This window comes from Xenopus laevis, chromosome 5L (genome assembly GCF_017654675.1).
Source record: "Xenopus laevis strain J_2021 chromosome 5L, Xenopus_laevis_v10.1, whole genome shotgun sequence".
Classification (NCBI taxonomy): Eukaryota; Metazoa; Chordata; class Amphibia; order Anura; family Pipidae; genus Xenopus; species Xenopus laevis.
In genome coordinates, this window is record NC_054379.1 from 14,578,978 (window position 1) to 14,604,450 (window position 25,473).

General features: G+C 40.1%; 1 protein-coding gene across 2 annotated transcripts in view; it reads left to right on the top strand.

Annotated features, from left to right (window-relative positions):
- rrp15.L (ribosomal RNA processing 15 homolog L homeolog) overlaps positions 1 to 25,473 on the top strand; it is a 31,245-nt gene that overhangs the window by 5,003 nt on the left and 769 nt on the right. The window contains exons 2-5 of one of the 2 annotated variants that reach the window (XM_018262607.2): positions 2,016 to 2,266; positions 6,103 to 6,200; positions 6,303 to 6,377; positions 9,590 to 9,785. In XM_018262607.2, coding sequence (XP_018118096.1) covers positions 2,016 to 2,266; positions 6,103 to 6,200; positions 6,303 to 6,377; positions 9,590 to 9,785 — 620 coding nt within the window. The remainder of the gene's footprint in view (positions 1 to 2,015; positions 2,267 to 6,102; positions 6,201 to 6,302; positions 6,378 to 9,589; positions 9,786 to 25,473) is intronic. The other variant, XM_018262609.2, reaches the window with a different exon arrangement.

Sequence of the window (25,473 nt, forward strand, 5' to 3'; positions counted from 1 at the left end):
ATAAAGTGGTGATCTGCTTTAAAGGGGAACTATTGTGAAAAGAGAATATTGCAATATTAATTACAATGATAGACTCCTTCATTATACACACTCACACATTTGTTATTTATTTATAAATCTTATTTCTAGTAATCGCCAAGGAATTAATCTGCACTTTACAAACAGAGCCTGCTTATGTTTACTGGATACAAAACATTCCTTGTGCTTCTCTTCTTTAAACACTAGATGTCAGCCTCGCTTTTTATATTGCTGGCAGAGGTCCCTTGTAAAATTACATTTAATCTCCTTGCAGGAAAAAAAAAGAAAGAAAGAAACTCAAAATATGGAAACGCTTTCTCGTGAGCTTTGATGCTCTCTGACGGGAGAAAACATTGAATATAAGGGATATTGCATGTGTAGTGCGATAGGCAGAGGTTCTTTTGTGGATGTTTTCCATTATAATATTGGACCTTTTTTTATTAGGAATTTTTTATTGAAAGTAAATGTTTAAATTTATCTGCATGCAATTCCCAGGGAAAAAAATAAGGTTCTTAGTCCTGTTCACTGTACTCAGCAGCGTTCAAAAATATACATTTTTTCAGTGGCCCATGGACATGACCTTTCTGATTTAAGCTCTTGTAAAGACCTTAAAACAACCTTTAAAGCGGGATGTCAACCCAAAACTAAACATTTGCTTAAAGGGATTCTGTCATGGGGACAGCAGAATTCTGCACTGAAATCTGTTTTTCAAAAGAGCAAACAGATTTTTTTATATTTAATTTTGAAATCCGACATGGGGCTAGACATATTGTCAGTTTCTCAGGTGCCCCCAGTCATGTGACTTGTACTCTGATAAACTTCAATCACTCTTTACTGCTGTACTGCAAGTTGGAGTTCTATCACCCCTCCCTTTCCCCCAGCAGCCAAACAACAGAACAATGGGAAAGTAACCAGATAGCAGCTCCCTAACACAAGATAACAGCTGCCCGGTAGATCTAAGAACAGCACTCAATAGTAAAATCCAGGTCCCATTGCGACACATTCAGTAACATTGAGTAGGAGAAACAACAGCCTGCCAAAAAGCAGTTCCATCCTAAAGTGCTGGCTCTTTCTAAAAGCACATGACCAGGCAAAATGACCGGAGATAGCGCCTACACACCAATAGTATAAATTAAAAAAAATATACTTGCAGGTTCAGGCCTGAAATTTTATATTGTAGAGAGAATTATTTGCAGTGTAAACAGTGTCATTTTAGAAATAAAAACTGCATCATAAAAATCATGACTGAATCCCTTTAATGAAAGTAAATGTAATTCTAAGCAACTTTCAAATAAATATTGATTACATATTTTCACAGGGTTATCATGATTTTTCAGTCTAATTGCTATTGAATGTAGTATACGTCTATGCCATTCTGTTGCTCTGATTAACAGAGCAACCTTGGCTGGAGCAAAGCTAAATTTTGCAACCTTGTTTAAGAGGTTTTAGGGTCCGGAGCAGAGAAATGGGGATTCCGAGGCTCCTTCCTATTGCAATTCCATATACGCTGAACTTTAAAACTACTGAAAATATGTTATGAAGGTGTATTGGAAAGTTGCTTAGAACAGCTTTCTCTTTCATTAAGCAACATTTAATTTACAGGTTTGTGTTCCCCTTTAATTGGTTGAGTCAGACCAATTAAAAAGGAGTTCCTTTGCACTGGAAATGGAGTATTGTCCACTTGTCATTTTTACAGACTGGGTTAAATCTATGGTGTATGGGTTAGTATCCGGGAACAGGGCTGCTGAGCCTGCATCACAAAACCAACCACTCTATGCCTGTTACAAATCATGGATTCTAAAGGGTCAGAAGGGGTTCTTCAGCTTTGACCCTTTTTGTTTTCTTCTCTTGTGGCAATAGAAAGAGCTAGAACTGTAAAATTTACTTGGTCTTACCTGGAATATTGAGTATCTGAAGAGTATTTAAGGTTACCAAGATGACAGAACCTTTAAAGTGCACCTTTATGTTATCAACGTGTATTCTTGTTTTCTTGGCAGGCTCAGAATTGAGCTCCGAGGCATCTGATGGCAGCTTTGCTTCCGGTGGAAGTGCCGACAGCGACAATGAGGAGGAGGTCGCAAAGGATGAGCAGGAGTCATTGGAGGATGAAAATGCCAACAAAGGCTGGGCCGATGCCATGTCCAAGATCCTTAACAAGAAGGTATCTGAAAAAAAGGCAACAGCCATATTGGCGAAGAGCAAAGCCCTAGAGAAGGAGAAGTTGGAGAAGCAGGAAAAGAAGAAGCAGGTACGTTTCACAGGCTGAGATGGCTCCCGTCTAGCCTGGGTTTAGTGGGAAATGGCAGCAGAGTGGAAAGTAGCTCTTTATTTCAAACTTAGCCAGAAGTGGGATATTCATCAAATGGGAAATCCATTTCTAATGAATCCTGCAACACTGTGGCCAATAAAAGTGGGGTTGGAATAAAATAAGGTGAAAGGGAGTAGCTGAGTGGGCAATGTCAAAATTCTAGAACAATACTTCCCACAATCCCATGCATTTTTTGGCAACAGTTATGCCTCCAATACCAGATTTTTTAAATTTATTTGATTTTTAAACGTGGCCATCTACCTTCAACTTTTCATATGATGTAGACCAGACACTAATGTTGGGGAGGCAATTCATATTTGTGGTCTGCCATTCCTCAACTAGAAATTTAAATTGCTTATTTTTTTTTTGTAATTTATCAGGCATATTAGCACATTTTCATGTTTTAAAACATTAAAATTAATAGCAACAGTTATTTTATTGTGGCCAAGTTGGGCATCTGTTTTTCAGCATGGGTGCTCCTGGTCAACCAGTGACCTTGTTCATTGTCACTTTTGTGTAATTGGGCTCTTTTAGCCAACCTATCACACTAGAGATTAATGAGCCAGATCAGTCAGTGATATATGCGCAGATGGTCATTGAGGGTTTGGAGTCAAATTTAACACTGGCCAGGGGTCAAAATTTGAGACTGGTTTATTTGGCTCAAGTAGAACTAAGTTGCCAGAACAAAGTGTCAGCTTTCGAATCATGAATTAACTTCATGTCCATGGCTGTCCAACTGAAGGCCCACAGACCTGATGTGTCCCTTCAAGGGTTTTTTTTGGGCTCCCAGACTTCTCAAAAGCTCAGTTGACCTATTTGGATTCATGGCATTTTAGTCTAATCTGACCCTCAAATCAAAGTTGTGATATAGTAAATAGAGGGTGGCCTACTAAATGGATAGAGTTGGGGAGCACTGGCCTAGACAAAGGTAGAACTGTGCACCTGGTCTTTGAAGCAAGAGACTACCTTTCCAAGACAAAACCAAGTACAACAGTAGAGAAGACAGAGATGAGACCATCAAAATGTCTTTTTGAGCTGAACACTAACACCATTTTGAATATTGCAGACTTTTATATAAGATTTAATGGAATTACAATATCCAGTTTACAGATCCCAGTATCTATACATTTTAAAAGTTGGAGTGATTCAGGTTGGACCAGCCTGGTTTAAAGCTTGGAGTTTCAGTTTTTTGGTATGAAAGCCAGTACCTCTTTTATTCTTATTGTGCAAGTCGGCATTAGATGGTTAAAATGTAGGAATATCTGATGAAAAGCCAGAGCTCTGTCATAAATCCATAGCTGCCGTTCATTATAAAGGTAGGCCCATGAAAGAGCTGTTTTGTACACTACAGCTGAATATGAAGATTACCGTGAGCAAAGAACCATTAAAAGCCAGCCCTTAATGAAGCCAGTAAATTTTTCCTAACGAGAAAACAATTTTACTTTTTTTTTTTTTCATGCATTGCAGGGACATGACTTCATCTATTCTGTCGTCCGCTCAAGAAATCTTAGGAAAATAGCTTAATTTGTGAAAGCATTACAGATTTCCAATCTGGGCAATGCAACTCATATGGTCTGCAATTAAGATTCATAAGTTGGCATGAGAGCGCACACAAAGTAGGTTGCCATTTCTTGTTTAGCTCTCAGGGCAGATGTTTGGCACTGGAGCTCTTGTTTCCTGTTGATATGTATCTTGTCAAGCTCACAGCTCTTCTGTATACCCACTAGGCTGCTTGAGAATTTTGGAAGAGTATCCATACGAATGATTCAATGGCCAACCTATACTTTCCTCACGTCCACTTCCTTTTTGAAGTAACCTCTTAACTCTTCTCATAGTTGAGTTAGCACCATCATGAAAACAAAGCCAGAGGCAAACATTATTTCCATTATGCAACTGCAAAAGCTTAACCTGCATACAAATGTCCTTGTCCATACATTGGTCTTGGTTTTGTGTAAAGGTGCCCTCTGTCTTGTTTAAGTTTGATACAGTAAGGGGTTGCAATCTTGCTTCAGAGATCAGGTGAGACCATATTTGAAAAATGTTTGGTCTCTTGAGTCATGTTCTTCTCTCTGCCGTTATAACACTTCAGTTTGTGGAGGCATCTTTGTCTCTAACCTAATAAATTCCTTCCAGTTTCAGTCTTGACTTGAGCTCCCCAAAGTCCTAGCCTCGATTTAGACTGTATCACACCAAAGTCTCTGTCTTGACTTGGACTTGAAAACCAAGTAAAAGCTCAGCATAAATATACAGAACACAGGGAAGAGTGAAGTAGGTAAACAGTCAAAGGACTGTTCTATTCGTTCTATCATACCATGGTTGCTTATGTGAGCTCTAAGCCATATACTTCCAACTTACAGCAAAGAAAACAGACCATGGTTGTCATGTTATGGCATATGCTTGTGCTAAACTTCACAAATTCCTTCTCACACATTACACACTTTTAGATTCAACTGGCATGGCTCTCTTCTTCTTCTTTCTCCTCTGCTATGCCTGAGGCTGGGCACTCCATATCCAACCTTAATGTACATACTTGGGTGGCACACTATGCCCTGGGTTTAAGTAATGAGGGTTATTTCATAGTCTTCCTTCTCAACTACAGTAATTATACCAATTGCCTGGCTATTGACGATGATGTTGATCTTTAAGTTAACTTTTAGTATGTTCTAGAATGACCAATTCTAAGCCACATTTCTATTGGACTTAATAGTTTTTGAATTATTTGCCTTCTGACTATTTCCAGCTTTTGAAAGGGGGCGGGGTCACTGACCCCATCTAAAAAGACAAATGCTTTTTAAGGCTACAAATGTATTTTTATTGCGCCTCTTTCTATTCAGGCCTCTCCTATTCATATTCCAGTCTCTTATTCAAATCAATGCATGGCTGCTAGGGAAATTTAGACCCTAGCAACCAGATTGCTTAATTTCAAACTGAAGAGCTGCCGAATTAAAAGCTGAATAAGTCAAAAAACATAAATATTAAAAAAAAAATGAAAACCAACTGCAAACTGTCTCAGAATATCCCTCTCCATCATACTAAAAGTTAACTCAAAGGTGAATAATCCCTTAAAGGGGAAGGAAAACTAGTCGGCAACAAACGGGAGGGGGGGTGGGGGTTTTGCGCCGACTAGGTTTCCTTCCCCTTTAACTCCACTTGCCCTTTGGAATTCCATTCTCAGCCCTAGTACTTTTATGTACCCTAAAATTATGGATTCACTGAATCTGAAAGTCTGTTTCTGTGGGATTCTGCAGCCGACCCAAACTCTTAAAGTAATTTTTTTGAATGTTGATTTACCGTTTGGATTCGACATGGAATGGGCCAAATCTTTTGTGGAGGATTTGGTTTCTTGCCTCATCCAAACTTTATGGATTTGTGTGTTAAAATATTTTTTCTTCTGTCCATAGCTTTGTAGGTTCTCTTATTGCCTTCGGGGTAAAAGTTTCTGTGATTTGACAAAAGGTACTCCTTCCAAATATTTATCCATTTGAAACATGCTTAGGGCCTATATGAGCAACCATAGCTTGAGAATGCAGAATTCTGCATTATCATAAGTTACTTGTGATTCGAAAGCCTATCAGTCAAGCCCATCCAACATCCCCATGTGCCATAAGTACAACAATATTTTATTTGCCTTTCTGTTGGTTCTCAAAGACAAAAACTGAAGAGATGAAAGGCAAAGTAGTGTATTTATGGCTGATCTCTATCAGAAGGCTGCCATATCTCTGCGTCTTACCCTTTCCCAGTACTCTGTTCCCTCACGTAACATTTTTCTAATTCAGCTTGATAAAAAGCGGCAGTGGGAAATGATGTGCAGAGTGAAACCAGATGTGGTCAAAGACAAAGAAATGGAGAGAAATCTGCAGAGAATTGCTACGAGGTAAAAAATAAATATATATATATATTTTTTTTCTTTACACTTATTTTCGTTAAACTAATATAGAAGTTTGTGTACTGTCTATAATCTGTTTCTAATAATAAGGTTTTTCAGATCGGACCAGAAGGAGCCAAATGATTTATGCACAGAGACGTACACAGGGGAGACGCTGAACAAAAGGTTTTAATGTGATTGGGGGGAAAAAGGAAAATTAAAACGTGCATTTCTTGGAACAAACAGAACTTCCTGTGCGTGATCTGTTTTATCCGAGAAGCGCTTTTATGCAGGTTGAAAAGTACCCAGATTACTCCCCCATGCCGCCTCTCGTCGAATGGGAAACGCCTGAAAGTGTTGGTACTGGTTCTTTAGCCTTGGTTTTTTTTTTTGTAGTAACTTTGCCCTGGTTCAGTAACTTGTAGCTGCCAGCAGTTAGTGCAACTGGTTTGTTGCTGTTAAAATAAAGCTTATACGGGATTGGTTGCGAAGTGGGTGCCGGATAAAGCAATGCGATATCAAAGCATGAAAAGGGACACTAATATGTACTAAAAATGACTCCACTTCCAAGTTTACAGTTCAAATCTAGAGCTACGTGTAATGCTAAACCGTGGATCCCCTCACCTTCTCCCACACCACCCTGCAAGCCTTAGGGCAAGGTCCCACGTGGATAATATGCATTTTTCAGCCTCTAGTTTTCTTTTCCCAACATGCATTTCTGTTTTTTCTCATTACCTAAAATTTTAGTAAACTTTTCTCAAGAAAATCCAAGTGGAAAGCAAATTACATGCAGAATGTAGCCGTACTGTTTGTCAATACGCAACGTAATACGTCGCCAGCATACAATGCCGTAAATACGTATATGTGAAATCCATCGTGTGAGTTTGGCCGCCATGTTGAAAATATGCAGTGTATTTCAGCAAATAGTATTTCCAAACCTGCAGATCCCCTAGACTTCAATAATATGGCATTTTGTTGGCGTATTGGCGTTTCTGCTAAAAACTGCAAATACTGGCAGATGTTGGCTCACAAGCGCCCCTTGGGAATTGCTATAGTGTGTCCTCCATTATTTTGGATAGGGTTTCATTTTGTGTGTATTTACACTTGGCTGTACGTTATTAAAAACAAAATGTAGAAACGCCTTGTGTGACCTTGCCCTTACACATAGGCAGTAGCTCCAGGGAAGGCAAACATGGAATCTAATGCTGTGCTGCCATCTTCTCGTCTGTCCCAGTGATACCGTGTGGCTGGTTTGGGTTGTGTACATGCACAGCAGAGTAAAATTGGAACTTAAACGTAAAAAAGGCAATTTTTTTTGCTCTGCTGCTGTGAACACCCCAGGGCTACAATAAAGATTATGTTGACAGGGAAGAAGACCGTAGTAAATATAGTACCAAACTACTTATTGACTACTTATCCATTAATTGCTTTGAAATTTTAAATATTTCTCTAACGCGACCCTTTCCAGAAGGGCGTCCTAAGTGGTGTGTGGATAAAGCCTGAAGGACAGCTAAGGGTAGATTTGGGGTGAGTGTTTATTTGTGCCCTGGGTACCCCTGGAACTATAGCAGGGTGACTGTTACCCCAATGTTTCTATATATCTGTAACCTTGTTATGAGCTAAGGGGGCCCAGCCTGAAGGTCAGTTAGGGTGAGATTTGGGGTGAGTGCTTATTTGTGCCCTGGGTACCCCTGGAACTATAGCAGGGTGACTGTTACCCCAATGTTTCTATATATCTGTAACCTTGTTATGAGCTAAGGGGGCCCAGCCTGAAGGCCAGTTAGGGTGAGATTAGGGGTGAGTGTTTATTTGTGCCCTGGGTACCTCTGGAACTATAGCAGGGTGACTGTTACCCCCAATGTTTCTATATATCTGTAACCTTGTTATGAGCTAAGGGGGGCCAGCCTGATGGCCAGTAAGGGTGAGATTTGGGGTGAGTGCTTTTTGGTGCTCCTTGTACCCCTGAACTATAGCAGGGGGACATCTATCAGAGTAATTCTACCTGATTTTAATACAGTATAATATTGTGCTACGATCATTAGATATCTGCTGTTAGATCCTACTGTGTGTTATAGAATGTATCTCTTTGTTGCTGTCTCTTTAAAACCTCTGGAATATATACTGATGTAGGATTGTTTTTTGGAAGCTTTTAAAGCAGATTTTCTATTTAAAAAAAAAAGAAAAAAAGAACACTGTTTACTGAAATGAACCTACAAATGCTTGAATCATGACAGCAGCTTACAGTCTCCAGGGTTATTGTTGCTCGTTAGTTAATCATCCTTTTATATGCCTCCAAACATTTTTATACCATATTTTATGATTTTATTCAATTTAGGGAGAGAACACAAAATCACTCTGGTGCCTGCCTTGGAATGCATCGTCTTGGGGGGAAAGTGAAAGGGCCATAGTTTATAGCGAGGGTCTTGTAATACCCTCCGTCCCAGTTTTAATCGAGCTGAAAGATTGATTGACATATGTTCTTTAGAGCGCCTTAAAGGTCAACAGCTAAATTTGTAATGGAAACAGAATTGATGGTTCTCTAATTTTAATCTATTTAATCTATTATTTTTTAGAATGACTGTAGGTAGAGAAGCCCTATTTAGCAACTGGGCCAAATCCGCTGATTCAAATGTTTCCCCTGCCAGATATCTGTTAGGGAGGCAGTTGGACACGGCAGATAAGCTACCAACTCTGGAGGGGCCAAATAAATGCCGGTGAATGGCCATCTTAAATTTTTTATTACAGTTGGCATGGCCAATGGTGGGTAAAATGTGCCTGTGTTTGTAGGAAACATGCTGTAAGAAGTTGCTACGGGGAAAAAAATGGAAGTCATCGAGAACAGTGGCTACCATTATAGCAGTTGAAATGACCAGAGTGAAATCATGAACAGTGGTGGTATTTGTGCTTTCTAGGTCTCCAGAATTTTTTTTGTGGTCCAGCATTTGCTCAGCCTCTTATCCTTGCTTAATAACAAGGGACAGATAGGAAAGAACATTACCAGTCATCTACTATAGTTCCCAAGTATAACGATTTCCATCCAAAGGTATCTTCATATTTATCGAAATTTGAAAATTCTTCTAGATGTTTCTTAATGAATGTTTCGTTGCGAGAAATGATTCAGAACATTTCGGACCTTTTTTGTTCCTCTAGAGTATTTCTCGTTTGTTGCTTTAATTTACTCAAAGTGAAAGCCCCAAGAAATGCCCCAATGTTTGTATTTGGTTCTATCCTGCCTTTTGTGATAAGAATAATGTGGGTTGTTAATAAGAAGAATTTACTGAATACATTGATGGTGTGTGTTTTGAACCCTGTTTATTTCCTACTTTAAGGAAATAATAATTGTCTGCCATTGGTTTCATTATTTCTTTTCTTAACCCAGTCCATGTGTCTCCTTGCAGGGGGGTTGTACAGTTGTTCAATGCCGTCAGAACCCACCAGAGTAACATGAACGACAAAATGAAAGATGTTGGGCGCTCTGAAAGAAAACGTAGTAAATTGATGTCCTCAGTCTCCAAAAGAGACTTCATAGATGTTCTTAGAGGAAAAGAAGGTAAAGCCGAGCATACACCTACAGAGAAGAGAGGCGCTAAAAAGGTATGTTTGCCTGGATTCTTATCCCCTTCAATTGTTCTTGACCACATCCCCCTTACAACTAAGCAAAATGTTGTACTTTGGGCTTTTGTAAGACTAAAGAATGAGGCAATGATCAGTATTTCCATCTTTATTTGTACGCAAAATCACACTTTTCAAACTGTGCTGGTAATTGTCTAAAGGTGGCCATAGATGTTCAGATTTTATTCCTAGAACGATTCGATATCGATCATTTTCAATGCAACGACCTACGACTAACCATTTAGATTTAAATTGTAAGGTTAAGTAGGACTATGTTCTGTCCATTAATTGACAGACGGCAGTACAAAAGTAATGTCCGACAAATAGTAGTGACAGTAACCCATGTAGCATTTTGAGCTTTATTGCTCCTCTGATAAGTGCGATGAATTCTGGTTAAGGGTAGGGACACACTGGGCGATTTGGGGAGATTTAGTCGCCTGGCGACTAATCGCAGCGACTTTTCTCCCCGAATGCCTCCCCTCACTCTGCGCCTGGATAAAATGAAAAGTCGCCGGCGCTAATCACACACGGCGATTCGTTTTCCGAAATCGCCCGAAGTTGCCTCACGAGGAAACTTCGGGCGACTTCGGAAAACGAACCGCCGCGTGTGATTAGCGCAGGCGATTTTTCATTTTAGCCAGGCGCAGAGCGAGGGGAGGCATTCGGGGAAGATTGGTCGTGGAAAGTCGCGGCGATTAGTCGCCAGGCGACTAAATCTCCCCAAATCGCCCAGTGTGTCCCTACCCTTAGCAGTTTAGCCATGACATTATCTAAGTAAGTGTTGCATGTTGTCTTTTTTTTTCTTTTGATGATCCTTTGTATATGGCTTGTAGATATGTCTGCATATTAATTACCTTTTGTGTAGGGGTGGAATTACCAGTATGTGTCTTTGTGAACTATAGATCCCACAATACTGATAAGGCTGTAATCCTATTAGTCAGACCTCCTATGGAATTTAGAAGACCAGCCCTTTGATTTTCTAGTGTTTCAGCATTATAGTTTTAGTCCTGCATGAAAATTGTCACTTGCCTAGATCCACCGTCATTTTTGAAGTATTTATTTGTGAAGTTTTTCTTTTGCCTTTATACAACCCTCTCCTCTTTGCTGCTTGTCTAACTGTATCGTTATTGGCCTTAATGAGAGTGCGTAAAGTGGAGAAACTCTCTCATTCAGAGGCCTACGTCCCTTACACATGGAAACATTAACGTTTGGCAACAGTTCAGATTTTATTAACAAAACAAAGAGCTTGTAGATTTAACATTCAAGACCCTTTTCCTCGTCTCCCTTTCCTTTAATTTTGGCCAAAGTAATTTGCACAGAGCGTAACAGTGTCGTCAAACTTGTCTTTTATAGATAGCGCCGCAGCCATCAAAGGTTTCTTGGAAGTTTCAGCCGTAAAAGTCAATGTGGTTTCCAGTAATTTGTGCGCAAGGCTCTTATCTCTCCTTCAGTTACAGTAATGTTGTTAAATCAAGAGGAAAGGTTTTGTCCGATATTTCAATCAGATTGATTTATTGGGGTTGCTGAAATGCTTTTTTTTCTGCCATACTGAGCTCATTTTCTCTGCCTTGCTCTCCCTTTTGGCTTAATGATGATCCTGCAGAGCTGAACGAAACACGGAGACCCGGAACAATCGCTCTGTTCTGGATGTCTGCTGAGGTCACTCTTGGAAGCCAAACGTGCATATAGAGGGCATCGGCATTATTACGATCTTTTGATGCTAATAACACATCTAAACTGATTGAAATCTAGGCTTAAAAAACCTGAAAATCATTCATGTGCAGTAAGGTCTCTTCTCACTCTAAATCATCCACTACCCACAGTATGTTCTGGGATGCTTTGTGCTGAATCTTTCTCTTAGCCTATATCTACCTAAGCATAGTCACAGATTCAAGAGGCCTCTCTCTAATTGGTTCCTTTCCAACCGAATAGTCCCTTCTTGGCTTCAAAGTGCAGCAAAAAGCAGTGCTTTGACCCAAGGGTGAAGAAGGGACCCAGTCGAGGAGTCTGTTACAGGCTTTAATGGTAACTGCTCGTCATCTAACTCGTTTTTAAATCTAAGCCCATGCAAAACCGTTCTTGTGTGCTCAACTGAAGATATATATCTAACACACAAGGTTTCTCCTCTTTCTAGATCAGCAGAGCTCTCCAAGTTGCCATTGCCATGGTATGTGCTCATTAATCAGGATTTAATTTGTGCGGCTCTTCTTTAAGCCAGATTCCAGCTCGACATAGTCGGTGAAAAGATTTGATTCAGGAAGCCTCTGTCCAATGGGATTGTTTATCTAAAATAAGAATCACTTCACTGCATCATAGTGAAGTAAAAAGTAACGCTTAGGCTCTTGACTCAAGGTACAGAGAAGGGCCTGAACTTCGTCAGGGGGAGCCTTTTATTACTTTTAATGGAAACCAACTATCATCAAAGCTTCTTTGAATCTATGCACAAACATGGCCCTGTGTTCATTAAGCTGAAAATATTTGGAACGCAAGGACTGTTTTCTTTCTAGATCTGTAAAACTCTTGATGTTGCCTACCGTTAGGGTTGCCACCTGGCCGGTATTTTACCGCCCTGGCTGATAAAAATTATGGTTGATCCCAATGTTATTAATAGGGGAAAAAAAAAATATATAGGAAACCGGTATTTATTTTCCAGAAAAGGTGGCAACCCTACCTACGTTACATGCTCATTGACCTGCTTGTGGAAACCACCTTAATATCTACCTCAGCATAGTCACTAAAAAAAAAAGTTCTTGATACAATTAAGACGAAGAACATATTGTCATATGGTTTTTGTTTGTGTGCACTCCTTGCATGTTAAAGCGGTTCTTCAGTATAAACATTTTCTCTTTACTTTGGTAACAGATATCCATAATATCAAAATCTTCATGTAGGAAGGTTCCATTAAATCCATAATCAAAAGCTTAAACAGGAGAGGATGGAAACATTTAAGAGTTTTGTTTATATATTGTTTTTTGTTCTTTGCATCAAACAACCTCAAATTAACGCTGTTCTGAAAGCCAAGCATGACAGCCCCTTGTGTATGATTAGACCGTCATTCTTATTTTTTTACTCAGCCATTTATTTGGATTGCCAGGCATTTATTTTGCAGATCTGCCTATATCACAGATATCCAACCAGTGCCGGACTGCTTTGTCAAGGTGTAAAAGACTTTAAGAAGTTGGCCAAAAGGTCTCCGCTCTTCTATTCGGAACCTAAGATAAGAATCACTTTTTTCATATCTTCAACAGATCGTTCTGAAAACCATAGAAACCATACTAGTGACCATACATGGTATGACCACCTTTCTGTTCACCACCAGTGAAGATGTACCCTAGGGCTGTAATACCTAACGGTGCCCTTCTGGCAATATCTGGAAGAGTGTGGAATTGGGGGGGGGGGGGTGGTTGTAGCTCTACAGTGGATGACCACTGTTCTATTGTTCCATGCACTCAGATTGACAGCCTGAATGTTCAGGAAAGCAGGAAGTGAAGAGGAGCTGTGGTGTCATCATGGGTTGATGCAACATATACAGTTAGGCCCATAAATATTTGGACAGAGACAACTTTTTTCTAATTTTGGTGTGGGTTGAACAAAAAGATTGCATAAAAATGTGAGAAACTAAAGCCTTTTTATAACACAATCACTTCATTTCAGGGGCTCAAAAGTAATTGGACACTGACTCAAAGGATATTTCATGGGCAGGTGTGGGCAATTCCTTTGTTATGTCCTAATCAATGAAGCAGATAAAAGCCCTGCTTGTATTTTTTCTGTGAAAAAACAACATGCGGTCAAAGGAGCTCTCCATGCAGGTGAAACAAGCCATCCTTAAGCTGCAAAAACAGAAAAAAAAAACATCTGAGAAATTGCTACAATATTAGGAGTGGTAAATCCTGAGAAAGAAAGAAAGCACTGGTGAACTCGGCAACGCAAAAAGACCTGGGCGTCTTCGGAAGACAACCGTGGTGGATGATCTCAGAATCATTTCCATGGTGAAGAGAAACCCCTTCACAACAGCCAAACAAGTGAACAACACTCTCCAGGAGGTAGGCGTATCGATATCCAAGTCTACCATAAAGAGAAGACTGCATGAAAGTAAATACAGAGGGAGCACTGCAAGGTACAAGCCACTCATAAGCTTTAAGAATAGAAAGGCTAGATTGGACTTTGATAAAAAAAAAAAATCTAAAAAAGCCAGTACAGTTCTGGAAAAAAGTTCTTTGGACAAATGAAACCAAGATCAACCAGAATGATGGCAAGAAAAAAGTATGGAGAAGGTGTGGAACAGCTGATGATACAAAGCATAGCACATGATGTATAAAACATTTGGGGGCAGTGGGATGGCTTGGGCGTGCATGGCTGCCAGTGGCACTGGGACACTAGTGTTTATCCATCATGTGACACAGGACAGAAGCACAAGAATGAATTCTGAGCTGTTTGGGAGGCATTTCATAATACAGATGGACAATTGTATGGCCAAGCCAGTCACCTGATCTGAACCCAATTGAACTGCATTTCACTTGTTGAAGACTAAACTTCGGACAGAAAGGCCCACAAACAAACAGCAACTGAAAGCCGCTGCTGTAAAGGCCTGGCAGAGCATTAAACAGGAGGAAACCCAGAATCTGGTGATGTCCATGAGTTCAAGACTTCAGGCTGTCATTGCCAGCAAAGGGGTTTCAACCAAGTATTAGAAATGAACATTTTATTTTCAGTTTTTTAATTTGTCCAATTACTTTTGAGCCCCTGAAATGTAGTGATTGTTTTGAAAAAAAATAAAGGCTTTAGTTCCTCACATTTTTATGCAATCTTTTTGTTCAACCCACTAAATTAAAGATGAAAGTCTGCAGTTCAACTGCATCTGAGTTTTCATTTAAAATTCATTGTGGTCATGTACAGAACCAAAATTAGAAAAAAAAGTTCGGTCCAAATATTTATGGACCTAACTGTACTTGTCAACATGGTAAATTGGCAGATCTGCCTAACCGACGTCCATAGAACATAAATATTGGACTTGGTTGTCCCAAAATGGATGTAAAATATTGCCCATTTAGGCTCATAGCAGAAGGGGTGGAGAAGGGCCCAAAACCAAGTGAGGAGCCTGTTTATTAGTTTAATGGAAACCAAACCACTGGTCGTCAGGTGGTTCTGTTAACTCTGAACAGGCTCCTTGGCAGAATTCAGCCACTGCAGCAAAACACCACTACCAGTCACTAACCCCTAAATCTAATGAGTAGAGGCAATATTTAAATATGGTGCTCCCTTGCACCAAAAAGCAAATCACACCTTGCATCTGATGGTGCTATATTTTAGGTGATACATTATTGATGGAGAACAATGCAGGGGTATGGTGCAAATGCTTTTCCGTAGGTTGTTTTTACCTACGTTAATTTGTTCCCCAATTTTAAATTCAAAACAACCCATGTTGAAATCCTATATGGGGGGAATGTACCAGTGTGGCACCAAAGTGATAACTGTTCAGAGTCACCTTGCTGAATGTCTATTTAGATTAGAGTTCATGTGAGATTGTGATGAATACATGCTTTCTACGCTGTATAATCCCCTTCTGAAATCCCTTCCAGAGGGACGGCAACAGAGAAGGATTTGTATGTCCAGATGGAATTCATTGTGTTCTGGAGTGAGGCCAAGGCATTCCCTTTTCATAGATATTGGACTTTTTGTCAAGGTACCACTTTATCCTTGTTCAACCTACTGGATTCTTTTTTTATATTCTTCTTCTTTGTTTTACCTAAAGGCTTCAGTCTATTCAGTAGAATGGAATTCTGATATTTGTCTAGGGATATTGGTTCACTTTTGTTTAACCAACCATAAAGCTCTTGGTATTGTAGTTATTAGTCAATAATGGTTACAAACATTCCCAAAATAACTAAACGTTGGATGCCAGTTGTTACCAGTCACTGGAAATACTACAAGCTCTCAAGGTATCTTAAGATACTAACCGTTGTGACCTCACTTTGTTATAGGACATAATGTACCTTGATTTATACAACGCACTAAACGATATTTATTTAATAAAATATTTTAAAATCCTGTAGTCTTATATTATCATGAGGTCCATACAGGGCTCTTTTGTGCCTCATTTACATGGTGCAAGAAATCGTGTTGAGATGTGGTGGTTCACCTTTGTTAACCTTCATTTATTTAATTGCCTTCTTCTCCTGCTCTTTCAAGATTTCAAACTGACCCCATCTAAAAACAAATGCTCTGTAAGGCTACAAATGCATTGTTACTTTTTATTACTCATTCAGGCCTCTCCTAATTCATATTCCAGTCTCTTATATGCTTGGGCTAATTTGGGCCCTAGCGACCAGATTTTATCCTGTTTTTTAAGGATTTTCAAATGTCAAGAACATTCTAGGTTTTTTTTGTGAAGCCAACCCAATATCCTGCCTATGTGTATGTTATGCTTTGAACCTGTAGCCCACACGGCTGGCAGTTGGTTCATTCTTACTTGCAGGCTTTGCATTGCTCTTTTTGGAGAAAACTATTGTCCTGGACAAGGAACATGTTTGGGGGTAGTGATGTGTTGGCCCAGCCCGATACCCGCGGTCAGGTTCGGGCCGACCTCGCACCCCCCCTGTGTGGGTGGTCCGGGTCAAGTTCTTCCTCCTGTTCTCCTTCAACTGCCGGCTTCCACCTTTATAGCCTGTTCGCCCCGCCCCTTTTGTGACATTGACTGCGCAGAAGTCAGAGGCGGGCGTGGATGGAGGGAGGGCAAGTAAGGGTCGGGTGCTGGTCAGGAAAAACACGACCTGCACATCACTAGTCGGGGGTGCTTTCAAAAAGTGCCGATTTCCAGCTGGAGAAGATAGCTTTTGCCATAAAGTAAGGCAGAACTGCTGCTTTGTTGTACAAAGGAAGGAGAGTTCATTCAAGTTTTGTCTTCTAATGGGGGACCTCCACCCCAAAACCATTTTATTGCTTAATGTAATTCTCAGCAACCTTTGAACATAAAATGATTAAAATGGATGTAGTTGCTTGGCTGTTTTCTGCATTGCTGGGCATGGTTCCTGACACAATGTAGCAGACGCCAGCTGACCTGGAGAAGACCTGATTCTACTGCATTGATTGTGATTTCCAGGTAACAGAAGTCTGTAGTGCTGTGAGCGGTGCTGTACAATGTGTATATAGCATGAGACTGGCCTCGCAATGTAATCTTAGATTTGGGTACTTTGTGTTTTCTATTTCTGTTAATCGCCCCTGTGTTTATGTTCAATGTTCTTTTGCATTTCAGCAGCTATTTCTCTGCTGGTGGAAGCTGGAAACAGTGAGCTGTGCTGTAAAATATATAGATTTAATTTGTACATTTGTATCTTGCCTTTCAACCGCAAACTGCACTGCCGTCTTCCCAAATTCTGTGTTTTTTGTGTATTTTTTTTCTACATTTTGTCTTGCTCCATAAATTTTCACGACCCACCAGGGTTTAGTAACACACTGAGAACAACTTTATATCTTGACCGCAAGTTCATTCTCTGTGTTAGTAGTTTGGGAATTTTAACTCCATCTTTCCTGTTTCTCTAAAGTGATGGGGGAAAAAAACCATAATATGCTCTTAACCCTTCTCTCACAGACCCTACCCCATTGTAAGCAGCAGTCCTGTCCTGCTTTATGGCTGAGATTCTTGCTATCTGTATAACAGAGCATTCTGTCCCAGTGGCTGCACAGATCCCATCTGATCCCCATTGTAAGCAGCAGTCCTGTCCTGCTTTATGGCTGAGATTCTTGCTATCTGTATAACAGAGCATTCTGTCCCAGTGGCTGCACAGATCCCATCTGATCCCCATTGTAAGCAGCAGTCCTGCCCTGCTTTATGGCAGCTGAGATTCTTGCTATCTGTATAACAGAACATTCTGTCCCAGTGGCTGCACAGGTCATATCTGATCCCCATTGTAAGCAGCAGTCCTGTCCTGCTTTATGGCAGCTGAGATTCTAGCTATCTGTATAACAGAACATTCTGTCCCAGTGGCTCTGATCTGATATGCACCTGTAGTTGTCTTAATGTACATTCACTATTTTGATACAGTGATGGGTTAACCCCTTCAGGATTTCACAAGACCTCAAGTAAGGACCTATCTGTTGACTTACCTGGGATTTTTCTACCTAAATCCTTACATGTGTTTGAGATTGTGTCATTTGGCTGTTTGCCACTTTTCCCAGCTACAACCTAGATATTCTGTCCTCCTTATGAATTTATGGGTTACACAAAGTGCTGCTTTCAATCCGACCGTCGGTACTAAACACATGTAGCTCGCTTCCTGGCCAGCTCTCTAGGTGAATGCTTTCCTTCTCCCACGGGGGCAGTTTGCACACATGGAAGAGAGCAAAACGTAACTTTGGCAGGCCTGTTGTTTGTGGCAGTTTATTATCGCCCAGCACCCCTGTTCCTGCTTCCACAGGTGCAGTTTAATCACATTCATCCCGTGTCTCGCAGTATCTAACGTGAGCCATAGAAGAATTGCTTCCAGATGTCAAGGAGAGGCCATATTGCTCTCCCCGGCCGCTGAAAACTCCCGAGATTCCTCTTAGGATAAGGGGAGGTGAGATTTGTGCTTAGCAGCCCTGTGTCCTTTCATTCTCCGTGTCCACAGCCTACGCTGGCTCTTCTGATTTTGGACACACTTCTCATTTTAACTATATAATATGTTTGAAGCATAAAGGCGGCTCATTGGTTTCTGAAGGCATTGACCCATGAGTGGGTATAACTCTTGAGAGGGTAATTACATTGTACGCTGCCCTAGGGAAAGCCACATAAATTCCAATTAAGCAATATCTGCTCAAGAATATGCACAAAGGTACAATGTTTACTTGGTCGAGATTCCCCTAAAAAATTTTTTTAAAAACTTCCTAACCCCAACCCTTGTAGCGCGATTACATTTATTTGCTTTATTGAATATAAATGCCAGCAAGATTTGATAGCGTTTTCAGGAGAAATTTTACATTACATCTAAATTATAATAGACTTTATGTAAAGGCATTTATAACTTGGATATGTATCCAAAATATTATTTACACAAAAAGTTTTCTCTGAGGGCACCCAAACATGTAAAGATCAAAATACCACAGCAGTACAATAGATTTTTAAAGCACAGCAAAACAAATGAACATGTTTTCAAATGTATGGGCAAAAGTGCAGTAATAGTAAGTTGGCCACGCAAAACCATATATATTAATGAGTAATTACAGATTCTGATAAATTCAAAATGGGCAAATGATTTCTACTCTTAAACGGCATGTAAAGGCAAAAAAATAAAATCCCATTTTTACTTTCTTTAATGGAAAAGAAACCTATCTCCAATATACTTTAATTAAAAATGTGTACCATTTTAATAAGAAACCTGAATGTATGCAGGGAAATTCTTCTTTCATTTACTGCTGTAGATAGGAATTGTCAGACAATCCCTAACTGCTGAGCAGGGAAACAATCATACTTATGAACAGCAGGGGGAGCCCCTGCCTTACTTACCAGCCATGCAGAACTTAAGCAGCTTTGTTTGTTTCCCTGTAGAGCAGTTGGTGACTGTGTAGAGATTTGTATTGGATTTTATTTTGGATTTACATCCCCTTTACTGTTTCCAACTCCAGCTGGTGGGATTCTATTTGGAGGATTATTTTGCTGCAGCCACTGGTTCTGCAGAGTTGGAGAAAGTTTGTATTAAACAATACAAAAACTATCAAAAAAATCCACATTAGATTACATGACAACACAGGACCCAGTGCAGTCTGCCTATTCTGATTATTAATCAGTCTTGCTGTATCGGCTTCTGGCAGATATTATTTGACTAGTTTGATAATTTATGACGATCCCTAAGCAGCCCAAACCACACTGAGCATGTGCACAGTCTTGGTCTTGCAAAGATGTATAAAAAGTTACAAGATGGTGACCCCCTGTGGCCAACTTTGAAAGCATAAATTATTCGTTTGATTAGGCTTGTGGTGCAGTAAGTTTATGTTTAGTATACAAAATACAGAATTTCTAGCCGAATTCTATTTTAGACATTACTTCCCTTTTAAAGAATAAGGAAACGGGGGTGGTCTAATTTATTAGGCATTCCCTTATATTGTTTTTATACCGGGGCCATGCTACCCGTTGAGCAAACCTAGTAACTACAATGCAAATTTACTGGGGTTGGGGGGGAAAAGGTGCTTTATGTAGAGTCACCCACAAGTGAATTCTGATTTCCTTCACCTATCAAGCTGTAACATAGTAATTTAACTCCATCGAGTTGAACCTTAATAAAACCTGCCTAACTGATCCAGAGGAAGGCTAAAAAACCCCTTCTGAAAACTCTCCAATTTGCTTTAGAGGGGAAAAAATTCCTTTCCGACTCCAAAATGGCAATTGCTCCAGTCCCTGGATCAGCTTGTACCAAGAGCTATTTTGAATAATCCTGTATTTCATCACTTAATAAAAAGCCCTTTTTGAAGCTATCTAGTTAATCAGCCAGTACAACTGATTCAGGGAGAGAATTCTTCAACGTCACAGCTCAGAATATTTAAATGAAACCTCCTTTCTTCTAATCCGAATGGATACCCTTGTGTCCGCTTGAAGGACTTGGTTGTAACTAAAGCTTAAGAGAGATTATTATATGTTCCCCTTCTATATTTATACATAGCAGTGTAAACAACCCCGAGAATTTGAATGCCCTTTGCCATCTTATCTGCCCTTCTTTGGACCCTCTCTAGTTAAAAATATCCCATTTGGACACTGGAGACCAAAACTGAATGTCATATACTAGATGGGGCCTTATCAGCGCTTTGTAAAGAGGACAAATACCCCCCTTCTCCTGCTAATCTCTGCCCCTTATAATACAGCTTTAAAGTGGACCTGTCACCCAGACATAAAAATCTGTATAATAAAAGTCCTTTTTAAATTAAACATGAAATCCAATTTCTTTTTTTTATTAAAGCATTCATAGCTGTTGTAAACTCATTTAAAAATATCAGCTGTCAATCAAATATTGCCTACCCCGCCTCTATGCCTAGGCATAGAGGCGGGGCAAGCAATTACTTTCACTTTCCATTCAGCACTTCCTAGATGTCACCGCTCTCCCCACATTCCCCCAGCTCTCTTAACGATTTAATTGTGTAACCAGGGCATGGGGATGGACATCAGGTCCCTGTCCCTGGTGCACAAACAAGATTCTGAGATGATACAAGGCTTGTCTTAATAACAGTGTCCACAATATGGCTCCTTCCTGGTTGCTATAATTATGAGTTCACAGACTGATGGAAACAATATTCAAATAATTTATACAGTGTAATTAAAGTTCATTTTGCTTGACTAACATGATACAATAGGATTTGGAATAATTTTGTTTGGGTGACAGGTCCCCTTTAACCTTATTTGCCGTTGAAGCTGCTGACTGGCATTGCTTGCTACAGCCAAGTTTATTATCTTCAAGGACTCCAAGGTCCTTCTCCATTAAGAATTTGCCTAGTGCAGTCCCATTAAGGGTATAAGTAGCCCCTCTGTTATCTGAAATTTTTTGTATTGCTTCGTTACTCTTTTTTTTATAATTTAACATGGTGGCCTGTCCCTGCCAATAAAAAGCAGCCCCATAGCTACTTTCATCATATTGCACTGGATTCATCATATCAGCCTATAGTTCTACATACATTGTAATTGGGCCAAAATTGAGGGTTTTATGGCCAAACTTTCAAGCAATATCAATGGCACAAACAATGTGAGCACCCATATGGAACCCAAGTTTGTGTTTGATAATGTGACTGTTATGGAGACATTAGGCTGTAAACTCAAGTCAGGCAAGAACTTTAGACTGGCATTTTCCCTGTTAACATGGTTCAGCCAACACAAAGGTACCCAAGCTAGAATGAATGCTTTCTAGCTCAATGAACTTATCAAAGCCACTTGTATGTTGTGTTTGATTGTGGGAGGAACTCCGAGTGTCAGGAAGAAACCCATGCAAATGTTGTTGACCACTGAGCCACCATACTGCCCCAATATTTTGCTTTCAATTACTATACTGTCTAAAGGTGGCCATGGATGGCCACCGAGTTGGAAACTTATTGGCCTGTGTATGGGGCCCTCCGACTGGCTTCTCCGATTGGTATCTGGCCAAAAGTTGGCTAGATGACAGACAGGACTAAAAATCACGTTGGATTGCGCCTGCATCTGTTCGCTGATTCCGTCCTGTGATCCGACCGCCCGTTACCCTTCGTTATGAGATCAGCCCGATATCGCCCACCTCAAGATGGGCATATCGGGGAGAGATCTGCTCATTTGGTGACATTGCCAAATGAGCAGATCTCTGTGTATGGCCACCTTAAGAAGCTAAGAATTCCATACAGACGTCACGTACACAAGTCGGAGATAGATTGAACAGGTTGATACAATATCAAATGGGAATTGATGGGCCGGCTACTTGGGTGGTCTGCGCATCAATCCATTCGGCACAGACTGTGAACTGAGCTCAAGAGCAGAGAAGACTCTTTTTAGAATGAATAGGGCCTTGAATGGTGACAAACAGAAAGACAAGCTTTTTCAATTGTTATTTGTTAATATTTACTGATCCTTGACATTCCATGTAAACAAAGGACCTCGCTGGCTTCACACCGTGAATAGATAGGATTACCCTAATTAGCCAGACTCTTTAAGCAGAACTTGTACATGTATCCCATAAGCAATACCGCTTTTTCATTTTGAATGCTTCCTCTAACAACCCCAAATTGACACAGCTAAATAAATAAAGATGGATGTTGGTTTTCAGCCTTATTTTAGTGTATTTAATCTGGGGAGTAGAGGTTGAGGTGTATCTTCTGGACTTTAGTGCCTTCCAGGTTTCTTCTGTTTGGTTTGGGGCCAATCCGTCTCACACATACAATCCCTGCCTTTAGGTCCTCTACACAAAAACATCCACTCATTAACCGAGTTCCCCATAGGAATGAATGTTTGAAAGATCTGGCCTCCCAGATAGTGGGCAGTTTGGGTTGATGCCGCCCTCGTCCCATGGGCAGAAGAACGGGCTGTTTTGGTTCCATTTATGAGCCAACAGTCTGGGGTTACATTTGTATACTAGACTTCTCTTCAAATCTTAACCTTGATGTACCAGTTAAACAGCTGGTTTCTATAGTAATACAGGTATGGAATCCATTATCCAGAAAGCTTGGAATTATGGGAAGGTCGTCTCCCATAGACTCCATTTTATCCAAACAATCTAAATTTTTAAAAATTTCTCTGTAATAATAAAGCAGAACCTTGAATCCCAACTAAGATATAATTAATCCTTATTGGAAGCAAAAACCGCCTATTGGATTTATTTAATGTTTACATTATTATTTAGTAGACTTAACGTTTGATGATCTGAAAGTACAGAAAATTCACTTATCTGGACAGTCTCATACCTGTACTGTGCTAATACTGAGTGAGCTCATATGATAAAAGGGGTTGTGTCAAAAAGGTGCAAAAAAAAAAAAAAGACCAATTGAAAAGTTGCTTAGAATAAGCCGTACTGTAAAATACTAAAAGTTAACTTAAAGGTGAACCACCCTTTTTAGGTAAATTTTTAAACTTAAATTGCCATGAAATATTCCTACCCTTTAAGACGTTGATGTGCTTCTCTGCTCGGCGGATCCTCTGAAGCATTTAATGACGCTTGCTTGTAATATTTTTCTTTAGTCCATGGCCTTTCAGTATCCCTGCTAGAAAACCTTATCCTAGGCTTATCCTAAAAACTTATTTTTTTAAATATTTTTTTTTTTTTAGGGATGCACCGAATCCACTATTTTGGATTCGGCCGAACTCCTGAATCATCCGCGAAAGATTTGGCCGAATATCAAGCCAAATCCTAATTTGCATATGCAAATTAGGGATGGGAAGGAAAAACATTTTTTACTTCCTTGTTTTGTGACAGTCACAAGATTTCCCTCCCCACCCCTAATTTGCATATGCACATTGGGGTTCGGATTCTGATCTGTCGGGCAGAAGGATTCGCCCGAATCCTGCTGAAAAAGGCAGAATCCTGGCCAAATCCCGAACCATTTGGTGCATCTCTAGTTTTTTTTTTTTTTTAAATGGCCAGTGCACCTGTACTTAGGTTTTACAGAGGATTACTAGTAACTTTTACCCTACTAGTCATTAAATGCCTTTCAAACCAATAACTAGTCCGACTTCACGGTGTAGAGATGCAATTAACAATTCCCCGTTATGCACAAAATAAAAACACTCCTGTAAACACGACAACCAATCAGCAAGTAGCATTTACTAGTCTGCTTTATGAGAGCAAAACTCTGTATAAAGACAAAGATTTGCAGTAAAGCAATGTCCTATGAACACATGTAACAAAGACCCTCGTACCGTCCAAGGGGGGCAATAAATGGAAGATAATCCCAATTTACAAACAGGGGTCACTTTTGACTTAGCTGCTAACTAACTATGTCCTCGCACAGTTACCAAACCAAATAACCGATCGTCCAGCAGAATTCCGTTTGGAGAGAGGATTCTTACATAGAAAGGAATGGCAATTAATATTTGCTGCAAGAAATGAAGTCTGATGTCTGTAAATAAATCAGATGCTCTTAATGCAGAGGGGAAAGGCGACACCGAGGAGGAGACAATTTACATTTACAGTATTCCTGGCAATGATGGCTCTGCTCGTAGCTAGAGCCTTTTGTTTTGAGAACAGGAGTGCGGAATCACTTCTCCAAGGTGGTGTAGGTTTTAGTTCAACAACACTGGTAGGAAATTGATTATGGTTCCTGTAGCTTTAAGAATGCAGGTGGTTGATTTCTTTCTTTTTAACAGCAAGAAGTATTCTCTTCCAACAACCTATAGTGTCTGATTCTCCTTTGGAACCTCACGGCACTCGCTAACTGCAGGTTATTTGCAGGAAAGGGCAACATTTCGGCTAAACTGCCACATGAGGGCGATGTTGCTCCATGAAGTTTTTGTTAATGCAGTATAGGCATAGCTGATAGTTTTCATTTGCACACTTTGAAATGTCTCCTGATAATGTTGCGTTTGTGCCGTTTGTATCCCAATTCTTATACCCAGGAACCAGAATCACAAGCTAAAGATGAAGATTTTTTGCAGCACTGGCTACTTATGTGAAATATTGCATAATTTTACTTCATTTTGAATCGTTTTATTTAACTTTTGTTTCCCTTGCAGCAATGTGCCAATAAGGTGTTCTAATGCATCACTTTGTCTAAACTATTAACACCATTCCCTCCGTTATGGCTGAGATTCTAGCTATCTGTATAACAGAACATTCTGTCCCAGTGGCTGCACAGATCCTATCTGATCCCCATTGTAAGCAGCAGTCCTGTCCTGCTTTATGGCTGAGGTTCTAGCTATCTGTATAACAGAGCATTCTGTCCAAGTGGCTGCACAGATCCTATCTGATCCCCATTGTAAGCAGCAGTCCTGTCCTGCTTTATGGCAGCTGAGATTCTAGCTATCTGTATAACAGAGCATTCTGTCCCAGTGGCTGCACAGATCCTATCTGATCCCCATTGTAAGCAGCAGTCCTGTCCTGCTTTATTGCTGAGATTCTAGCTATCTGTATAACAGAACATTCTGTCCCAGTGGATGCACAGATCCTATCTGATCCCCCATTGTAAGCAGCAGTCCTGCCCTGCTTTATGGCTGAGATTCTAGCTATCTGTATAACAGAACATTCTGTCCCAGTGGCTG